The 22,263-nt window shown below is 38.7% G+C and overlaps 2 protein-coding genes across 2 annotated transcripts; one reads left to right on the forward strand and one right to left on the reverse strand.

Annotated features, from left to right (window-relative positions):
- Positions 1-347: 347 nt before the first annotated feature.
- Positions 348-14,242, reverse strand: LOC139117163 (proteasome assembly chaperone 4-like). The gene is made up of 3 exons (XM_070680036.1): positions 13,769-14,242; positions 2,698-2,773; positions 348-1,573 (listed from the first exon to the last, which is right to left on the reverse strand). The coding sequence occupies exons 1-3, from the start codon at positions 14,006-14,008 to the stop codon at positions 1,455-1,457; spliced, it is 435 nt and encodes a 144-aa protein (XP_070536137.1). The 5' UTR covers positions 14,009-14,242; the 3' UTR covers positions 348-1,454.
- Positions 14,243-14,944: 702 nt separating this feature from the next.
- On the forward strand, positions 14,945-21,038 carry LOC139117161 (tubulin beta chain-like). Its single transcript, XM_070680034.1, has 5 exons — positions 14,945-15,128; positions 18,585-18,693; positions 18,853-18,963; positions 19,389-19,504; positions 19,888-21,038. Exons 1-5 carry the CDS (start codon positions 15,072-15,074, stop codon positions 20,833-20,835), a joined length of 1,341 nt encoding a protein of 446 aa, XP_070536135.1. The 5' UTR covers positions 14,945-15,071; the 3' UTR covers positions 20,836-21,038.
- Positions 21,039-22,263: the final 1,225 nt, after the last annotated feature.

Below are 22,263 nucleotides of genomic sequence, written 5' to 3' on the forward strand. Positions count from 1 at the left end.
ACAGCCTCTCAGTCTCCAATACCTGTGATGTCATCATATTGCTCTATTTGGATTGGTCATTAGAGCTATTATGACTGGCCATCTCACAGTGGATACAATGGGGACAAATACTGGTTTACTCAGGAAGTGGATTGTTTTGCTTCTTTCCTTTTATGTATTGTACTTTGACATTTGAAATGCTGGTACAAGTTTGGATAAAAACATTGCTTAGTGTACAGTTACAAAGATATTATTGTTCGTATACTTTGAACAAAATCGGGGAGTGGCAATCTGCTGTTGCCCGTCAATGGATGTACCTTAGTCTGAATGCACAGGTACACATGTTACACCTCTTTCATGAGACGCTGTTCTAGCTTTATAAGAACATAAAAAGGAACAATTTTGTTTCTCACCCTCAAGCATTTGTTTCCTTGTTGCTTGAAAAAAAATTAGATAAAAATTTGGCAGTGTTCTACCGATTGCGGAGAATGTTTAGGTCGAAAAGATCACATGTACACAGTTTTAGAGTTTTGAAAAGTGAATATGATTGTCTGAATTAGAAAGACACTTGCATACCACAAACAATGACATAGGCATCATAGAGAGTAGTTTGATCACACTGTACATTCATGTACACACATTGAGATGTGTCGTATCTACAGTATTATCACTGGTAAGACGATGTCATTACACACATAGAGATCAACTGACACTTTTAAAAATTCAATGAGCAGCATCTCTGCTGAAACACCATCCAACAAGGCCGCAAATTAATACTGCACTGTGTGTGTAAGTCACGGATCCAATTTAGATTCTTCTGATTATTCAAGTGTCACTTTTCATAATGAAATGTTTCGTCTGTGCAAAATTGTCTCATTATTTGGCGATGAATGCGTGTTTGTTCGAGATGTAACAAGCCGAGACCTGAGTAATCACAGCATGGCATGAATGATGAGCCGAGGGGAGAAATATTTCCATGAAATTAGATACAGTTCTATACTTAGCTGCTGTTCATTTACCTTGTGTCTGATGTCTGTGATGGACAAAAATATCTGTATGGGATCTCTTGAAATAGATTGCAAATCGTACACACGCTTGACTGTAGTCCTGGACAGAGAGGAATCTTAAATCATCTCCTACAAGACATTCTTTTTGATAAATTTTATTGAGTCTAGTGCGTTCATGATCAGTTCATTACACCTATGGGCATGGGTCATAAATTTGTTATTTCACCAGTACGGGCCAGTTGTGTTTCAACATGACGTCCACTGGATTCTTGACTTCACGTGTCACCAGAGCTACTACCATACTCCTGCAAGTAACTGTCGTAGCTCAGCCGCTTCATTCATGAGTCATATTACAAAGCCACGTCGCTATGTCACCAGTTTATGAAGTATCAGTGTCCATGATGATATCATGATGACATCACAAAGTCAGTCTCCTCTCAGGAAGGTCACATCTTTTGTTGGTTTGTATCAAAATTTGTCAGGATACCTGTCAATTTCTTCAATGAGTCTCTTTTCCACCAATGGCAGTAACATCGGATCTGTTTGGAGATTGTAACTGACAAAGATCTGTTTGCCGGTCTTCTTGGCTGAAAAAAGATTTTAAAACAATCATGGTACTAACCTTTTGCCATATACAGAATAAAAAGAACATACATTAATAGAAGTAAACATTGCATATGAAAAACTAATTATCCAATTCAGTGACTAATTGACACCGTGTGAAACAAATATACAGTAAAGATTTCTGCGTTTTCTTCTGTTTCAGCGATGTGGAAATTACAGAACTTTGCACAAAAATTTGGAAATTTCAGTATTTACTGTGTATCGATTGAGAGAAAAATTTGTACGCAGACTGGAATAAATTCAATTGGTTAACACATAAACTGACAAGGAATTAGCATTAGCAGTGAATAAGAGAGAAACTCTAACTGAATCGATGATGACTGTACCACATTCACTTTGTTAACATGCATCGTTAACTGGCATAATTTGCTATTCAATGTAACCGTGTCGTTCTTTCATTTAATTTGAGCAATTCATGCAGAATGAAAAATGCTTCGGCTTCTCAAATTTAAAGAATTCTTGAAGTTATTAAAACCTTGAAGATGGTGAAATTTGATACCCTACAGTTATACAGTACATAACATTATATGCAAGTTAAAACTGATGATTTAAGAAGGGAGGGGTAGCCATGCTTGGGGGGAAATACAACATGTACTTGCCTGTTCATATCAAGTAAAATTTTGGATGTCAAGTTGAACTTTTACACTCACTTCATTAGTTGAGAGAATCTCTCAGTAATTTCTGGGTTTTCAGAGATAAGGGATGAGGCATCATTGGGTGTAGTATGCAAGACAATGATCTGGATAGGTACTATTCTCTACAGGCAAGTAACTTTTTGACTTGAAATCACGGCAGGTACTTTTTGAGTTACCTAACCGAATGTCTGGTCATTACTTCCATGCATTTTCTACACTGGATTTACACAGCTTGCAACAAATCTATGAATATTCATATCAGCTGTGAAAAAAGATATAGTTGCTTGCGTCTGGCAATGCAGCTTTATATTCCATTGAACTCTATGCTGACACAGCCTACAGGGCTAGAAATCTACAATGGGCTGTCACAGCCATATTGTAGACCCCATCTACATTTGATCATGAATCACGTTGACCTCTGACCTAAACACATTGACATACAGGCACCTTACCTAGTTTCTGAGCAAGTGACATTGATGGGGTGTCTGAAGTTTCTCCAAGTAAACTTGCGCTTGCAGGAATATTGTCCTGAAAGACAGAAAAAACATACAAAACCTGTTTATTAAAATTCTCCCTGAGGACATACATTTTATAATGATGTCTTGAAAATCCAACCATTGAAGGATACAAAGCTTGCCCACTCATGTGACATTCATATCATGAAATTTTCCTCTGGCTAGAGTTACACGACTGGAAATTTACCAGTAGGAAATGCTGGCATTGTAAAAATATGACTGGGGTCAAAATACATGTACAGACAGACATGCACGTGCATTTCCTTCTGAACCACATGTGCTTTGCATGTCAAACACACACAGGATGTCCATTATCTTAGTTTGAAAGAATTCCACTTTTTTGATACAGTGTTTTCATACCTACATCCTTGATGTGTATGTGCAGGTAAATTGGAATCATACAAATCTGAGATAAGATGTTGGCTTAACAAGGAAGCTCTTAAAAATACTTTTATCTCCAGATAATTCATATATCTCATGGTAACTCTCCACTGACAATCTAAATAGCTGGTTCAATTTACAAACAGTGTTCACATTTAATACTGAACAAATGTTCTGAAATGGGCTAAACATGATACCACTTCTGGCTGCTTGGTGAAGGGGGTGTATCCAGGAACTGCTTCCAAGCAAATCACTAGATTGAGTAACAGGAATTTCTGGTTTTATTTCTGGTGATGAAACTGGATTCCATTGTCTCTAGATTAATAAATGTTGGTATAACTGCAGTGATGAAAGTCAGTTGTGAAAGGATAAACACTATACGAATCGAAATCTCTTCAGAAGTGTACCTTCTCACTGTTTCAAATTCTAAACTCCTGGAGTCAATATCGGAATTCTGGACTCCTGGAGTCAATATAGGAATTTCTTGAAAGCACCAGGCCGTGTTGCAATACATGTAATATGCGGTAATTTCCTTGACTCAAACAGGACTTTGAAGTCAGTGGCATGTCAGACTTATTACGTGAAACCGCTGAACAATGTATAGTGTGATCAGTTTCTATCAACAGTTCTGTGATGTCTCAAACCTGTTATGAAAAGGCCAGTAAGCTATAACTTTTGAGGTTTTTTTTTTCACTAATTTTGTTTTGTATGCCAATTGCAAGTTTTTGGTTTTTTCTCAAGACCATGTTGAAACACTAACTATTCAGCTTGTCAACACAACATCTTTGTGTGTAAAATATGTTGTCATTGATTACATGTACTTTTTAATTCTAATCTAGACCAGAATACACATGTCAACAATAACAATGCAGTCTACATACATGTATGTACAGGCTGAGTTGACAAGCTGAATACTGGGTATCTCAGTATTCAGCTTGTCAACAATAACAATGCAGTCTACACATGTACAGGCTGAGTTGACAAGCTGAATACTGGGTATCTCAGTATTCAGCTTGTCAACAATAACAATGCAGTCTACACATGTACAGGCTGAGTTGACAAGCTGAATACTGGGTATCTCAGTATTCAGCTTGTCAACAATAACAATGCAGTCTACATATGTACAGGCTGAGTTGACAAGCTGAATACTGGGTATCTCAACATGCTTTGTGGTGTAGAACAAGAAACTGTCGATGACATCACAAACAAAATAGTGAATAAGATCATCAACAATTACAGGTACCAGCCCTTCAACATTTGTTTTGAACCCTTTAATCTCCAATCATCAGTGTGACACTTTTGCTTGTATGATTTGCTTGCAACTTTGAGATACCTCATAGGATTCTGCATTGCACCAGTCCATTGTTCCCATGAATTTGAAAAACAAAAATCACAGACACCCCTGGGGTTTGGTTCATCTTTATTGTTTACTACCGGTATTTGGGGTAAGGGTGGGTCTATTTAATGGCAGGGAGGGGTGAAAGGGCAATAAACCTGTAGAATAGTTGCTGGAAACATTGAGATGAAGAAACTAAGCTATGCAGACACAATGTTTATATACAGGGGGATATGAATCCACTGCCTACAGATGCCAAGGGAATGTGAAGTAGTGCAGATACATGTATACATGTACTACACACAGGCATCTGGTGGAAAGTTGCCATATCTAATCCACTGGGATAACAGTGTTCTAGGACATCACATCACTGCTGGATGTGCATACACAAACTGACCCACTGACCCCTGTGATGGATCGGGGAGTAAAAAACATCAATGCATTCCAGATTCTGAACTCTGCATGAAATTCACCTATCTCTCCTGTAATTGTTTCTTCTGAGTATCAGTCAAACTGTAAATGCCAAAATAGGTTTTCTCTGTGTGTCAAACGCCTTTGGATATTTCTCAATCTCATGAGACTCCATATTCAATTACCTTTTTCATTAGCAATGATTGTTACAACCTAAGCTTTTAAAAAGATGTATTTTTTTTGTATGGAATTTTTATGGCTGACCAACGCTGAAAATCTACATTTTTTGGATCTTTTATACAGCTCAATGTAAATGGCTATAGAGGAAACATCATGTATGTATTATTGAATTTACCGTATCAAACTTGCCGTAATTAGTGATATTTGCATTATTCAATTAGATACATGTACAACGTACTGCTACTGGTGTAAAGCATGGGTGGAGGAAATGATGTATTTAGGGAAAATAAATCTAAATCTTCACTTGTTTGAAATCCTAAATATGAAGACTCTTTGACTTTAACATGTGATTGCCCTAAGTCTCACATACCATGTGGATTAACCGGAACCCAAATGATTTATTCTTTAGCAAATATACAATTTTCACAGTTGTGATATCTGCTGCACATAAATTACCCCCAAAAAGCAGCCTTAATCTGATATGATATTTACGGCTTTGTGTATACAAGATTAGCAGTATTTTGTCAATAATGTCGTCTGTGTTTGCATCATGTAACATAATGCATCTCGCAGTTTCACCAAAATGCTGCGATGTTTTGCCCTGTGCCCGTGTGGGATTCACATCACACCAACATCTGTCACACTTCATCTTTCCTCTACAGCAGGTTTTTTTTCCGAAAACGCTCATGAAAAGACTTCTGAACTGATTTCATTTTTCAATAAAGAATCGGACAGTCAAAAATAATCAGTTGACAAAAATGTGCTCTTTCGATACGATAAGGACAAGGAGCCAACGACGGCACACAGCAGAAATGATAGCAAAGTGAAAGGTCAAAGGTCACCCCACATCACGCATGTTCTACAATTTATCAGGAAGAGCTGTTCAGACAAGACATCAATAAATTTTAAAAAGGACGAACCTGCCTGGTTTTCAATACATGCACTTCTAATTCCATCGTGCCAGTTGCAAAGTGGCACGATTCATGTTGGTAATTAATCCAGCATATTTCACTGATCTGTTATATTTGGCAGAATGAAGTATGACTGACTTACGTGTTGAATGAAAAGCCCATAAAATAATACTATCAACATGACAACCAAGTTGGTTCATCTCTGCTGATATCCAAATTTTGAGAGTCTGCAAATTTCATGTACTTGTGGACGACTAACTTTAATGAGCAGTATCTTGGGGAAAATATAATGTGCATCTGTTCATATGAATACAGAAGCAAAGAATTGAATGATGTAGAAATGTAAAAAGTTTGGACATATAAAGATTATAATTGATACACAATGCAGGATGTACAGTATGCTAGTACAAACAACAGCCAATGTAAGAATAGTTGTCAATTTTTCAACTATTACATGATAATTACTATTATCAGTTTGTTCTCCTCATTTCCGTTCACTTTGTCTCAACCATAGCTTGAAATAATTTTTTTGCTAGGATTCACACAGTGCATGCTAGGTTTAATATTAACATGCATCAGCTTCATACCATCGTCAGTATATTTTAATTTTACATAAAACACTGAAAATGTAAAACTTGTGTCAGTCATAAGAATTGATAGCAGGGTGATTTAGCATGTTCAGGTAAAGATCAGAATGTACGCTGTGTCGTTTTCAACTTGCCCAGTGTGCAGGTTGGTCTGGCAATCAACTAGCATGGCACCAATGTAACATTGACATGCTCGGTGAAGTGTGCATGTGGGTATTTCCAGTCCTGCTACAATGGATGACAAATGGTAGAAATAGTTTTATGTCATCGTGTAATCATGGCAATACACGTCACCTTTCAAAACCGGAAAGTAAGTCATGTTCTGAGATAACACTATCAGCTATATCTCTCACTCATGAATTTGCAATTTTGCCGACAATAAGTTTTACAGAACTTGAACTCACTTCACTTTTCTTACATCGGATACAACGACAGGGATGGGAAGATTGCCCTTTAAGTCTGGTATCACAGAAAAACTAAAACATTTTCTTTTTGAGTTGAGTACTTTTGCATAAAAATACTGTTTGCTACTTCCGACTGGAAATGCAACCACTATTCATAAATTACGTTTGCGGACATGTCCACATCCTGATAGAAACTGCTTTGAATTACATGTACTGAATAAACACCCTTCAAAAGACAGTTTATGAGAGAAACCACTTGAATTTTCATCAATGATGAAGTCCTTCAAACTCTGTACTTCAAACTGGACGGAACTTCAGCGACTTTCTCATCTTCTGTGAGTGAAATATACCACTTCAGATAATGTCATTGTGACTTTTTAAGAACTACTGATGTAGTTTGCAAAGGCTAAATGCTTGATTTGATTAGAATAATATTACATGTAGTTTGCGACTGTTAGTGTTAATGTGAATGTGTTGCATGCTTGTCTTTCTACTTGTGCAACTTTTTTTGAAACTGGTATAAAGTACAGAAACATTATCTAAGCCCTCAACGATAACCCAAGAACAACACCCCTTAAAAAAAAGAGCAGCAAAATTAGCCATAGTTCCTTTGAACTGTTTCAACAAGCCTGATAGTAATACATCCAATTATCCTATTCTGACTGCCAAAATTCTAAATTGTTAAGGGGGTAAATATACATAACTGAGTTAATCTGGAGTAGTGCAAGCAAACAGAACGTCATCTGATTTCAATCTGAAATGCTCTCTATTAGTAAATTTCATTTCAGCAAAGGTTGTTGTCCCCATGTGACCTTGTGGTATGCCATTCACACCCAACACATGTTACTGCAATGTCTCTTACAATCTATCAAGATGTTTCTAACCTTGGGTGCCACGACTGACTGACAGCTTAGCTACATTTCTCTGAATAATAAGGCTAATATCATTACAATCCTGCAGATCATTTAAATACTTCATATTTATTACAATATTTTCCTTTTTCATAGTATATACAGAATTACTCAAAAATTCACATGAATGAAAAACTTTTGTCAAAATTAGAAATTTGACAATTTTTTATAACATTTGTACAAAGTTTATTTATTTATATCTTTTAAAAATGCATCATAGGGACCGAGAAAAATACTCACAAACATATTTTGGAACAGGTCAATATAAGGTTGACACAGACTATGCCGATGAGTCATCGTCAGTGGACTGCGTCACTTTACGTGTGCAAACTATTTAATGCCTTCTGGGAGAGCGCTTTATGCAGTACACGGAATGTCTGGCCGACTCATTCATGCCAAGTACAGATCACTTACATTTCATTCAGACCACGCCATCGGAACAAATGACACTGTTCTGTCCTTTTTTATCCCCTTTAATGCCCTTGAGGTCAGTCTGGGTCATTTCCATAGTACCATGGTTTGACATCATCACGCCGTGAAGACATGAATCTAGAGTGGAAATGTACCGATGCTGTTTCCCCAGGGAAGCTAATACAAAAACATGGGCCGATTACTATGCACTAAAGGGATGTGGAAACACTGCTGTTCCTTGCAAAAGATTATACAGTATATGAGGAACAATACTGAAGAAGTAACATTGCCTTCCATGAAAAGGGTGTATGAGAACATCACATCCCCTTGTGGCCTTCCTACACTTTTAAAATCCCTACTGCATAAAAAATTCAGGCATTTGCTCTTTCATCCAGACAGCTTTTGTTTTTTGACAAAATTTTACAAACACATATGTAGATTGTGAATCCAAATTTCTGAATCACATACAGCTGACATTGAGGCTTGTCCATTATCATGTACCAAGTTGAAGCAACGTATAATTGATTGACAATGTCAACTCGTTTATTGAGAATCCAATTTCATATCAGGCATTCCTTGCCATGGAAACAACTAAAAATATCATAATTGCCACACAGTCTATTATTCATTCACATGACCACACACAGGCCATAACTTGACCTTGTACATACCATCCTTGATAGACTTGGAATGAACTAAGCTTAGATCTGGAGGTTTCACACTGAGAATGCTGCAAATTGCTTTTTAAAACAGAGATAGCATACATGTAACTGTGGAGTACACATTTGGTTGGATGACATACAACCGAGCAGAGTGCTGATTTATTGAGAATATGGCAATACTACTGAATTTGAAATAGTGGCATTTTAGTCTGGCTGCAGATTCTTCTGATAATAAGAGATCTGTGATACCATTATAAATTCACAGCACATCCCTTTGTGAATTCTCCACACTCAGAGCGACAGACAAGATCATTCTGAATTTTGAAAACATTTGTCTCCTTTTCAGAATATCTGTGAATCAATCAAGCACATATTACTGGATCACCTTACAAAGCATATATACCTCTTGTCACGTCAGAGAATATCTCATTGATTTCAGCTTTGATTTATCTATCTGATTCAATTCAACATAAAATCAGCAAAATCTGTGTTTCACCACTAGATTTACCTTGACAATTTTATTAATTTTAAGCAGCGGACCCAGGATTGAAAATAATTATTAATAAAGATATAGTATGAATGAAATACTTCAGCAATCATGATGATGTTAAATTTGTTTGGATTTGGTGACATCAACATGAGAGATGACTCACCATTTGTAAGAAGGAACAGATAATTTACATGCATACTATACTTGTGTGTTAATAGCATATTATATTTTCCATGATACAGCACACATATCAGAAATGAGGGTTTGAGTCCTTGCATAAACGGCCGAAATCCAGTTTTTGAAAGTTATCCTGCATATAACTGGCTTTCTCTGTGTCAGATATCCAACCTGTGTACCCACAGGCAGCCATAGTTCTACATTGTTGTATTTCCACATAATATATGACTACAGCCATACTGTGCTGAATGTGTACATTGCCAATTGGAATGATTGACGATAAATAACACAATTCGCTTTAATCTCCAAGACCAAGAATATAACAATTCAAAGCTGTTGCTATAAAAACGTAGTGTTCAAAGAGTTTACATTGATGTAAAATAGCAAAACAAGGCCACCCAGACTCTAAGTATACTCCATCACCTGATAAGGGATGCTAGGTAATCATGTTCAGGATATTCACGACAGAGACAGAGTCCCGAATTCATCCAAAAGATATCTTTCATTTCTGATCTGCTAATCACTATTTCAAAATGGAATTTAGAAACCTTATGCTGGCACTTCTCTTCTGAAGGAAAAAATGTCTAATGATGTGTTATATTTTTAAAACATTGTTAATACTGAGACACTATCCCGAGGTCAACCTTGAAATAAATTTCAGGTGACCTGTTCTTTTTGTGCATGAATCAGATTCAGAGCTTTTTTACGCCCTTTAAATCTACTGACACTATAGGGTAGTCTCTGTGTATTTGCATGACAAAGCACCTTGTCGATGTTGAATTTCCGGACCTAGGGCAAGAAAGTGAAGAGATTGGAGACCATGTGAAAATAAGATAATGGAGAGCAAAGAGCTGAACACAAGTGTCTGAAGTTAAAGCAATAGACCATGCTGGGCCTGGACAATTGTGGCACTTAGTCATGAGGAATACCAGGGCAACTAGTTAACACTTCCGGATTTAAACAATTATTCAATTGCTTTCATGTGGGTGGTGAACCCTCATATGCTAACAGTTTTGCGGGTGGACCGGACTACAAATTTGAGATGATGAGATTTAGGAGACTTGCTGAACTGCTAACAATTCTGTATCATTACCTTACTACCTTTCTTACTTTATCTTTTATAAGCGTAACGTAAAAGTAATGCATTTGCTATTTTCAAATGATACAAAATCACACTGTCTCTCTATGCCATATTAATAATACTCGACAAGCACAGTAACCACTTATGACAATCACTGAAGTATATAATTGCATTGATACACTTCTTAACATAACAGGGGACATGTCTGCATATGTGAAATGCACGATATTGATGAATGATATTGATCAAGAAATGAATAATATTGATCAAGACATACAGAAATGTAATGACTCAATCCTGTGATATTTTTTTGAGGTTACGACAAATAATAGGATTTCTTAGTATGTCATTAGTAGTCACAAAAGAGGAAGAAAATCCAAATCCCGAATTTTGAAGTTAATTTGATATTCTATGGTTGTGGACATGTGATGCTGCAGCTCAGAGATTTGATCTGCTGTGTCTCTTGCCAATCACTTTTGATGTTCAAGTTATTCTCTGCTGAACGCGCACACTGGTCATCAGATGAAAGATGCACATATGTGGATTTGCAACAGCTTGTCGGGAAACAAACCAAAACAATGGCATAAAACAGGAGCTGCAGACTGCTTCACCAGCAGTTGATCATGGTGGGACACCTACATTTACACAGTACACACAGCAAGTAGCTTTAGTTCTGTCATATTATCGAGAAGAAATAGAACAAGCTTGCTGCAATTAACCAAAATTTGTATCTGGAACCAAGTGGGGAATTAAACTGAACAACCAGTCAATGATGGCAACAAAAGCTTTTGCAACATTTGTCATACTTAACTAGTAAAAGTGATTGATATGGCAAAATAAAAAACCCATATAAGTATGACAACTGTGTATTTTTGGTGTGACTTAAGTCTAGCCCTATGCTATATGAATGTATATGCTAATATGTATATGCTATGATTGAACCTATTGAACATATATATATGATGTACACAACATGAATCATACATTCTTGTCTGAGATAATGTTGATGATCAGAACACTTGCAGGCACAGGGAACTACATGGACTCATCGCATTTGACCTCAGATTCCCTTTTTCAAGTGAAAACTTGGAAGTGTGAAATTCAAAGGATGAAATTATTTGAACTTCTCCAAATGCAACAAATCGCTGTAATATGTTCTTGGAAGTTCAAAGCACTGACAGAAGTTTGAACTACGCACAGAGATTGACTATCACTCGTATACATGGTCTCCATGGTGTAGCCTTGGCATACAGTTTGTGCTAATTTGCACACAATAATCAAAGCAGCGCTTTAACCCTTTCACCCCCAGTTCCCTGTATACAGGTCCAACTTTACCATAGAAAACAATGGATTGGGGACAAACCATGGTGGTGAAAGGGTTGAAGATCCAGTAGCTCTACCTTTTTGATGATTTTTTTTTCACTATTTCTGTCCTGTATATGTCAACAGAAAATTCATTTTTTAATCCCAAATGCGTATTGAAACACCCACTAGTTAGCTTGTCAACACAGCATGTACAACGTACTGTTATTGTTGACATTTGAATTCTTGTCCGGACCAGAATTTGCTTGCCAACAATACCAATGCAAGCCTATACATGTACAGGCTGAGTGGCTGAATACTACTGTCCATTTCAAAATGCTTTGAACGAGAAACGGTAGAAATTAAAAAAATAGTGTTAACTGCCAAAAAGGGTACTTTGGGACCTATTTTTGTTTTCTCCAGTCACAACATGTTTTATATGCGCAGTTTATTATGATCACTCTAGCCCAGCATACGATGCTGTGTGTTCTCGGCGTTCAGGAGGCTGTATAATGCTGGGAACACACAGCATCATATACAGGGCTATGATTATTATATCAACTGACATTTAAAGTTGCTTGTGTTTGCCGATGAGGAGGTTCCAATGTGCTGGACTGTAGTCTGCGACAGAATGTTGTATAATTAAGCAAAAAATTGCACACACTGACGATTACCATACTTCACACAGATTAGTGTTTTAGAGACATATTACAAGTACATATTATATGCGGTCCTACTAATTACTGCCCGTCGCTGCCCGTCACTGCCCGTCGACTGCCCGTCAGGAAATTAACCTTCCAATTACTGTAATCTGTCGATATATCAATACCAAAGACCACTTGTATAATGGAAAGCTACAAAATAAGAGTCTGTTTTACTCCAAATGCCCGAGTCCTGTCTCAGAACTAACGTGAATATTGGAGCGCTAAGTTCTCTACTCGACGGGCAGTGATGATAGGCAGTGTTCGGACATCGATTACGATCAGCGTTGCCACTCGTTCGCAAATCAACGTTGTTTGGGTCTGGGACGACAATTTTGTTTGGTTGTATAGTAAGTAATGTTTTTGATATGAGATATCAACTGATTACAGTCGTTGAAAGGTAAATTTCCCGACGGCAGTGACGGGCAGTGGTCGGACATCGACGGGCAGTATGTATGGCCAATCACAGTCCAATGGTGATGCATGTACGATCACACGATTAGCGTGCTACTCGTTCGAAAATCAACATTTTTCGGATCTTGGAATATTATTTCGTTCGTTTTTAAAAAGAGTAGTGGTCTTTGGTATTGAAATATCGACTGATTACAGTAATTGGAAGGCTAATTTCCTGACGGGCAGTGACGGGCAGTAATACACGTGGAAGTACAGTACTTGCTGCTACCATGGAGATACCAATATTTGGTATCTCCAACGTACCATCGACGTGCATCATGTATGCACTGCGGTAGTAGCAGGTGACGGTGCAAGCAACCTAGTCTGGTGAAACCGAGTGCCGCACACTACTGAGCACGTTGATGAAGAGTTTGCACCACGTTTTTGGCATCAGGATCAGGGTCGATGACCCACCGATTCGACTGCACTGGAGAAGAGTTGTCCTACCAGTACTACCACCCTGTTTGCGCTCAGTGTAACACTGGGTACACTGAGTGCAAAACGCTCAAACATAAAATGATGTGCTGATTCACAATCCAGGAGTCGTCAAAGATAAGACTAGCACTCTCAAATTGCGAGCTCGACATTTACAGTTTTCAGAAATACTCACGAATTTCGTTGTCATCGCCACGGCAAGACTTGATAAGTTTGCAGTTCCGGTTCCAATCCATAGGAAGACACTGTCAGTTAATTTAAGTGCATGAAAATGCACTAATTGCTGTAAGAGTCTCTCTGAGAAATTATAAATTTGGGTTGAACACTGTGCTTGCTCTACAGTCACTTCCATTGTTCCATTCACGTAATTTGCAGAGAGCCTTCTGTTGAGGGATCGCGAGTGAATGACCTGCATACAACCTGCTGAACAAAAATTTACCTTTCGAGCTTTCAGCGTTGAACTTTATGCGACAAAATGAACTTGAACGTCTGAAAATAACCCTGCAAACTGTGGTATACAGGTATACATTCGAAGGCTCAATGTACGTAAATTTAGCGTTGCCTATCGAATTTCGCAGCACACTTGATGTTTCAAATTTCGTGCATGTTCCAGGAGGCAACCATATTGGTGTAAGGCCCTCTAGGTAATCCTTTGCTAGGTTCGTTATCCAGAAGTGAGTCAACACAAGATCACATTTATCACAAAATGACGACATTTACACAACTGTTTTCATTGCCTCGAATACAAAAATTCTCATATTACTTGCATTGGTGTTACAAAATGAGACACGATAACAACCTAGATACAGATAATACGATAAAGTGACATATTATGAACAAGTTAGAGGGACATAAATTATGCATCCACGAGGAGGGATTCTGTATTTAATGATACTGGTTATATTAGGAATCTTTCAGTTTTTAGTTGTTTTGTGAAGTTATGATACGATATGATGGACGAAAATGAAAAAAAATATTATAAAGGTGTGGGTGAGTGAAGAAATTTTGTCGAGCACAAGGTCTCTGATCAGTGTCACTCAGTGAGCTACGCATGTACCGGCCGGGGGCCCGGGTGGCGTTATCTCGCGCTTGCTCTTCCGCATCAGTCAGTACCATTCAAGAGGAAGGGTACGGGTATAACTATTGTCACTAAAACAGCAAATTAGTCTCATTTTCAAACGATAGAGAATACCTACAATACTTATTTTAATTTTAAATGTACAAGTAGTATATTTTTCATATGCAGTAAAAGTACTAAAAGATAATAATTCAATTTGCATTCAAGAAGTGTAACTGACTCCCCCTTGATTTATGGAATTGTCTAGTCCGCAAAAAAAAAAAAAATTCTTAGCGGATGAATACATCCATCAGAAGACATCCGACCGCGTAACCGTACTACGCTTCATTCGATCGGCGCAAACGAAGAAGTGAGGACCTCAAGCTGCATCCTAGGAGTTGTTACACGAAAACCTATCAAAATGCGTGAAATCGTGCACATTCAGGCTGGTCAATGTGGAAACCAAATTGGTGCTAAGGTAGGGTATCTATATAGTAATGTCCTGTGTGACCAAGGGATTATTTCGCCGAGCATTTTAAATTATGTTCTCCGAGAACAAATCATGGACCTACGACCACAGTTACGAGTGGAGTGATACGTACGGCCGCCGCGTACTATGCATATAAGAAGGGGAAGTTGGGAAACGGAATGGCCGTTAAACGCACCCCTCGCCGAGTTTGGAGGCCGATTTCCCTCACAATAAGCCTCAACTATATACTAAACCAGCATCGATGGCCTCCAATACATCTTAGAATTCATACCTACAAGCCTCTTTGCGTCAAAAACGACCTTCTGTCCGTTTTGGGTGCGATTTCCGTGTTTTTGACGTGATAGAACACTTTCATTCTACAGCTGTGGGCGGGGTCAGACCAGCCACGCTATGATTGGCTAATTTTTTTCCGATGGACCCCATGATGACCTCTCTTGTTTTGATCACTCACGGCACGGTTGTTTCAATCGGGTTCGAACTCACAACGTATGGTATCGTATCACCTAGCGGAGATATTAAAATTAGGCTATAGAAAGGGGTTGCAGATTGGCATATTCAAGAAGACTGTACACCGTTACTCAAAAGCTACACCGCTGCGGGGCGAAACTATGCCCGAGTGTTTCATATTTCGCGAAGCATATTTTTACCTCAGAGCACTTTTGGCCGGTTGCTAGTGACGACAGCGAACACATTGTATCAATTTATTTTCGATAGAATATCGATCGAAATCTGCTGGCGTATCGGCTCATGCGTTCAGGTCACGTCATGAATATGTCCACAATAACCCGTATATATTGACTTACATACCATAGTACCAACGTATCCGTTGGTTTCTTGAACTTAAATTGAATCGTCGACACTCTTTACAGTTTTGTGATGTGTTTATGTTTCAGCACATTTTGGCGCACATTGGACAAGTTTTGCGCCATTTTTGGCTGGGAAGGTCATGTGAGTGAGCAACACAACATAGTGTCAATTTCCAATAAACAATATCGATCGATAACGTTCACCGCTCGATGACAGTGGACACACTTTGCGCCCGTTCGCCTCCGTTCTGTTTTTTTTTTCAAATTTACTGGAATTTTTATCGTTGATGTTCGCCCAAATTTGGTCTATATTACAACAAAATGACAGATATTTGGGCTGTACAACTTATGAGACGCATACTGGTTAAAATGCGTCAATTTAAGACCCTTGTTCTGCATATGTACACGTCGTAAGATCGCCAAATTATGGACGGCAACAGTCCGTATATTTCAGTGATCGGAATAAAAAAATGCAAATAAAACATTTTCATGGAGAAATTCATCATTATTCATTCAATTTCATCATTATTCGTTCAAAATTGAGGAATTTGCACCGGCGAGAAGTGCAGTCTGTTCGGTGTATTATACGTCATTGTTTTCTATGGGAAATCAAGCCTATTTGCCGCGTTGTAAAATGAAAAATATATCTGAAAAAAAAAAACCCAAAAAACATTAATCTATTTTTTTCATTTCGCTTTAATTTTTAAAGTGTTTGAGATAACACAGCTGATGAAACTTTCGTTTTATTTTTTGAGTTTCCCTCTTATTTTTATGAATCGTTCGGCTGTTGACTGTGTTTTCACCTATTGTGTATATGAATAATTAATTATCGCATAGCTATTTTCAGATGCCAAAATGTCATAATTGAAAGGTCAACATATAAGGAAATTGAATCTGCAACGCTTTCATCAATATTAAACTGTGCAGGGAGAAAATTTGGCGAAATTTTAAACATAGAGTTGAAGGCGGATTTGACTTTCTGTGATGATCGATGTGTGGTGAAGACACTGAATCAGTACGGTGCGGTGCTCACTGCGAATGTACTGTGATGTCGAGTTCTGAGACGTGAAGGTACATTTCACCAACTGTTTTTTACTTGAGACTTCCAACTGTGTGGTTAAGTTGCCGCTCATCTGTGTTGATGTATCAACTTCGTTCGGTGTCTCTCGGCTGTCTGTTTTGTACAAGCATTCTAGTGAGTCTGCAGTGTTTTGTTGGTGTTTTTTTTTTCTACACAGGATGTGTGTGTTTCGCAGTGGGACAAGCGTTGTGACAGGGAGGACGGCGCGCTTGGAATTAAAATCCTGAAATCGGCTCATATACAAGACAGTGAAACAAAAATTACACATTACTATACATTAAACGCAAACCACCAATCTATGGACGCGGACGATGTGTACGTGTGGAATTGCTTTCCCTTTACTATATATTTATACAGGGTCATAGCACTATCGATTCGCCAGTGTCTCGCCATTTATTCCAAACAAAATAACTACAATGATCCTGTTATTCACCATATCGTAATATAAAACAACTTTGGTAGAGCAGATGTGAAGTAGCCTTCATTTCCTATATGAGTTCGAACCCGATTGAAACCACCCGGGCCGTATGCCTCAAACGAGCGATCAAAACAAGAGAGGTCATCATGGGGTCGATCGGAAAAAATTAGCCAATCACAGCGCGGCTGGTCTGACCCCGCCCACAGCTGTAGAATGAAAGTGTTCTATCACGTCAAAAAACACGGAAATCGCACCCAAAAACGGACAGAAGGTCGTTTTTGACGCAAAGAGGCTTGTAGGTATGAATTCTAAGATGTATTGGAGGCCATCGATGCTGGTTTAGTATATAGTTGAGGCTTATTGTGAGGGAAATCGGCCTCCAAACTCGGCGAGGGGTGCGTTTAACGGCCATTCCGTTTCCCAACTTCCCCTTCTTATATGCATAGTACGCGGCGGCCGGTACGTATCACTCCACTCGTAACTGTGCCTACGACGATAGCCCGCAAATGACAGTTCCACCTCATCGTAATTCTGAACTTGCCATCCGATTCTCGCCCGTTTTGGATATGCTTATCGATTCTATGCAATTATTTTCGGAAATTTATTGATTTCATAAAGATTTACAGTAGTTATTTTTCAAATGTAGCGGATATATTTTAAATGAGATGACATTTGTAATTGTATGTCACGAGACAGTACTATGAGTTGGACAAGATGTCTGCATCCGCCAGCGCGAAACTTTCTCCGAGCTTTGCATCTACGCCCTAGACCAGAATGACGTCATGCTTAAGATGCTGAAGCGATTCCTTTGCCTTCATGTTCGACCGTTGTTTAACTTTCAGTCTCACATATTGTTCAAATTCTCATCGAATATTGTAACTAAATTTAAGAAAATTACACCCACGTGTGAACGTCGGATACAACTGTACAATGTTGATGCAAGTTGATTTTGGGTTCGCACTGTAAATTCAAAGCTGATGAGAGCGTAGGCTAGAGGGCGCCATTGGGATTGCTGATGTTCGCTCTGTTTGGTAGTCCCAGTCTCCATTGAACAAGCCTATTCTCAGAGATGGCATCTTTTGTCTTTAACCTGCTTGTCCTACAATAAGGCTATAAAAGTGCATATAATCTCTCTGTAGTTTTGGGAAGTCATATCTGACGAACATGGAATAGACCCCACTGGAACATATCATGGTGATTCAGATCTGCAGCTTGAAAGAATTAATGTGTACTACAATGAAGCCACTGGTAAGAATGCACTTTTTCTGTGTTTATGGTGCTTTATCAGTCACAACACATTGTACATACTATCTCCAGAATTTGCATTAATAATATCCTTTCAACCGTTACACTTGTGATAATGATTATAATTTGACAATTGTACAATTTGTTTGCCCTGCATTATAGGTGGAAAGTATGTACCACGTGCCATTCTTGTAGATCTTGAGCCAGGCACAATGGACTCTGTTAGATCTGGACCATTTGGTCAAATATTTAGACCTGATAACTTTGTCTTTGGTAAGTATCTCTAAACTTTACTCAACTTAAATTGAAAACTTGATGTGTCACTTACAAATAGGTCCTGGAAACTGATTAAACTAAGTTGCAAACATAATCAAATGCATAAATATATTTAGAAATGTTTTATTCTGCTTCATGATTTTATGTCGGTTCAGACATTATTTGCGCCAAATGATAACTTTTCCAATATTAAAAAACAATGCAAAAAAGGAATGAATCAGTGAAAGTTTTGTTTTTCCTCAGGTTTCTTTTAAAGTATAAGACTTAAGTAGTACTTGAAAAATAACTTGGAATTTAAATTAAAGAAAAGAGCAACAGTGTGCAAAGAAATTTTGTCATAAAACAATAATACAAGTACAAGATAGATCAGAATTGTTTGTAGGACTTCTTCTGAAACCTTCCGTATGTTGTTGATATTTTAGGTCAGAGTGGTGCTGGTAACAATTGGGCAAAAGGTCATTACACAGAGGGAGCTGAACTGGTTGATTCAGTTTTGGATGTTGTTAGAAAAGAAGCTGAAAGCTGTGATTGCCTTCAGGTAACCCAAAAGTGAAGTGTTGCATGTATATATGCATGTGTACACATTCTGGCATGTCAGATAATAGCTATTACCAGTGGATATAAAGAAGTTTGAGCACACAGTTTATATTCTAGACTCAAACCTCTCTCAGATAATTTTGATTCTGCTATGGTGTTTGCTAGGTGCCTTTACAGTGAATGTTTCTTGTGATCATCTGCTTTGAAGTGAAAACGATTACAGCATCCTAGGCATTGTGTGAAACACAATGTCATCTCGTGAAATAATGTAGATAAGAGATTTTTTTATACCTATTGTGTAATACAGACTTCAAAATAAACCTTGCACCACACTGTCATGTTCAAATTTCAATAACTGAAAATTTTCCCTTTTTCCTAATATAGGGCTTCCAACTTACACATTCCCTTGGCGGTGGCACTGGCTCAGGTATGGGTACTCTTCTGATCAGTAAAATCCGTGAAGAATATCCAGATCGTATCATGAACACATTCAGCGTTGTACCATCACCCAAAGTATCAGACACTGTTGTAGAACCCTACAATGCCACCCTCTCAGTACATCAGTTGGTAGAAAACACAGATGAAACCTACTGCATCGACAATGAAGCTCTCTACGATATCTGCTTCCGTACCCTGAAATTGACAACCCCAACCTATGGTGACTTGAATCATCTTGTATCTGCCACAATGAGCGGAGTAACTACTTGCCTGCGTTTCCCAGGTCAATTGAATGCCGATCTACGTAAACTAGCTGTCAACATGGTACCATTCCCACGTCTTCACTTCTTCATGCCTGGCTTTGCCCCACTTACCAGCCGTGGTAGCCAGCAATACCGTGCCTTGACCGTACCAGAGCTGACCCAACAGATGTTTGATGCCAAGAACATGATGGCTGCCTGTGATCCTCGCCATGGCCGTTATCTTACCGTTGCTGCTATTTTCCGTGGTCGTATGTCCATGAAGGAAGTTGATGAGCAGATGTTGAATGTCCAGAACAAAAACAGCAGCTACTTCGTCGAATGGATCCCCAACAACGTTAAGACCGCCGTTTGTGACATTCCACCACGTGGTCTGAAGATGTCAGCCACTTTCATTGGCAACAGCACAGCCATCCAAGAACTTTTCAAACGTATCTCAGAGCAGTTCACTGCCATGTTCCGTCGTAAAGCTTTCTTGCATTGGTACACTGGCGAAGGTATGGATGAAATGGAATTCACCGAGGCCGAGTCCAACATGAATGATCTGGTGTCTGAATACCAACAATACCAGGATGCCACTGCAGAGGAGGAAGGTGAATTTGATGAGGAGGAAGGGGAGGAAGATGAGGCCTAAGCATTGGAAAGACTGATCAGTTGCACAGTATACTTAACTTCATCATAACTACTAAAATAGCTACAACTCTTGACTGGTGCTATTTCAATTTACACCTGTATTGTAGATTGCATGCTGGCAAGTACATGACATGTTAAATATGTTAGGCCTTCACAAACTTCCGATGAAATAAAAGTTTGCACAGATAGTGCTATGCATCTTGACTTCTTGTGTTTAATTTATGTTTTTACCGGATGTCAGTGTTATGGGGTCTGGGTGGCAACATTAAAGGTAAGACTCTGTGCACAGTATCCATTGTTGCTTTCATAGAAATTCGCTGTTTGTATCTCATGTGTTGATCATCACTGTACACAGATTTGTTGAGCTGGTACAAAACTGGATATCAAGGGCAAATCTTAATGTGGCCATACTAAATGAATGTGCATTATTTCATGTAGACCCACTGCATGTCTATTGTAGACTTGAACGTCCTCAGATCTGTTATGCATCTCCACGTTTCTGAAGGATGCAAATCTGTATTCTGAGAATGTTGATATCTTGGTTCATTGCGCAAGCACAGTGCCATTTTGAACAGTGGCATTCTGACAAAACCGTCAATTCAACGCTTGCAGTATTTTAAATTATCTCTGTGAAAACATTTGGTTCAATTCCTGAACAGTTCAAACCCGGAATTCGAATCGACCGCGGTACAAACAAAGCCATGTGCGCAAACGCGCATAGACGTACGTGTATTTCCATACGCGTTCGTACACATGTGGGTTGTTTGTACCGGCATCACGTGATTATTTGGGCGTACTGAGTCTGTAGAAACGCATCGCGTCCTTTTTATTCCGGAGTAGAACCATTCCTGAACGGTTGATAGCATAGTGCCTCAAGCAGACCGCTGCACAATGCGGAAGCAGGAACACCTAGCAAGTGAAACTTTAGAGGGCGCTATGTGGTATTCAGCGACTCGGGAAAACACCCAGCTCGAGTGAAACGTTTGTCCATGCTATGCGATTGAGGAGACGTGTATGAGACAAGTTGTTTCACGGGGAAAGTAAAAACCACAGCCTGACCTGAACTTAGTTTTGTGAGCACAACTTTTTCAGAAAGCTTTTATATGTTCTAAAAATTGCGTTGTTGTAGAGTAGGCGTGCTCAATGTAGGCCCGGCGCAGGAGGGGTGACCAAAAAAATATCAAGGACGCGTCAGAGTGCTGAAGAGATTGACTATATACAGAGGCCTTGTTCAGGAAATCGATACGACTTGAACTGACATTCATCAGCTGCAATAATATGTAATAAGTTGTTTGCTTTCACAATTCGAATGTATCACAATTTTAACATACAGGCTATGCGAATCTGCCGGCGGGTGTCAAGTGCAAGGGTGCAAAAAGGTGATTTTTTTCCCCAAATACCGGGGTCTATCGTGCAGCATAATTCTTCG

Source organism: Ptychodera flava, chromosome 18 (assembly GCF_041260155.1).
Source record: "Ptychodera flava strain L36383 chromosome 18, AS_Pfla_20210202, whole genome shotgun sequence".
Classification (NCBI taxonomy): Eukaryota; Metazoa; Hemichordata; class Enteropneusta; family Ptychoderidae; genus Ptychodera; species Ptychodera flava.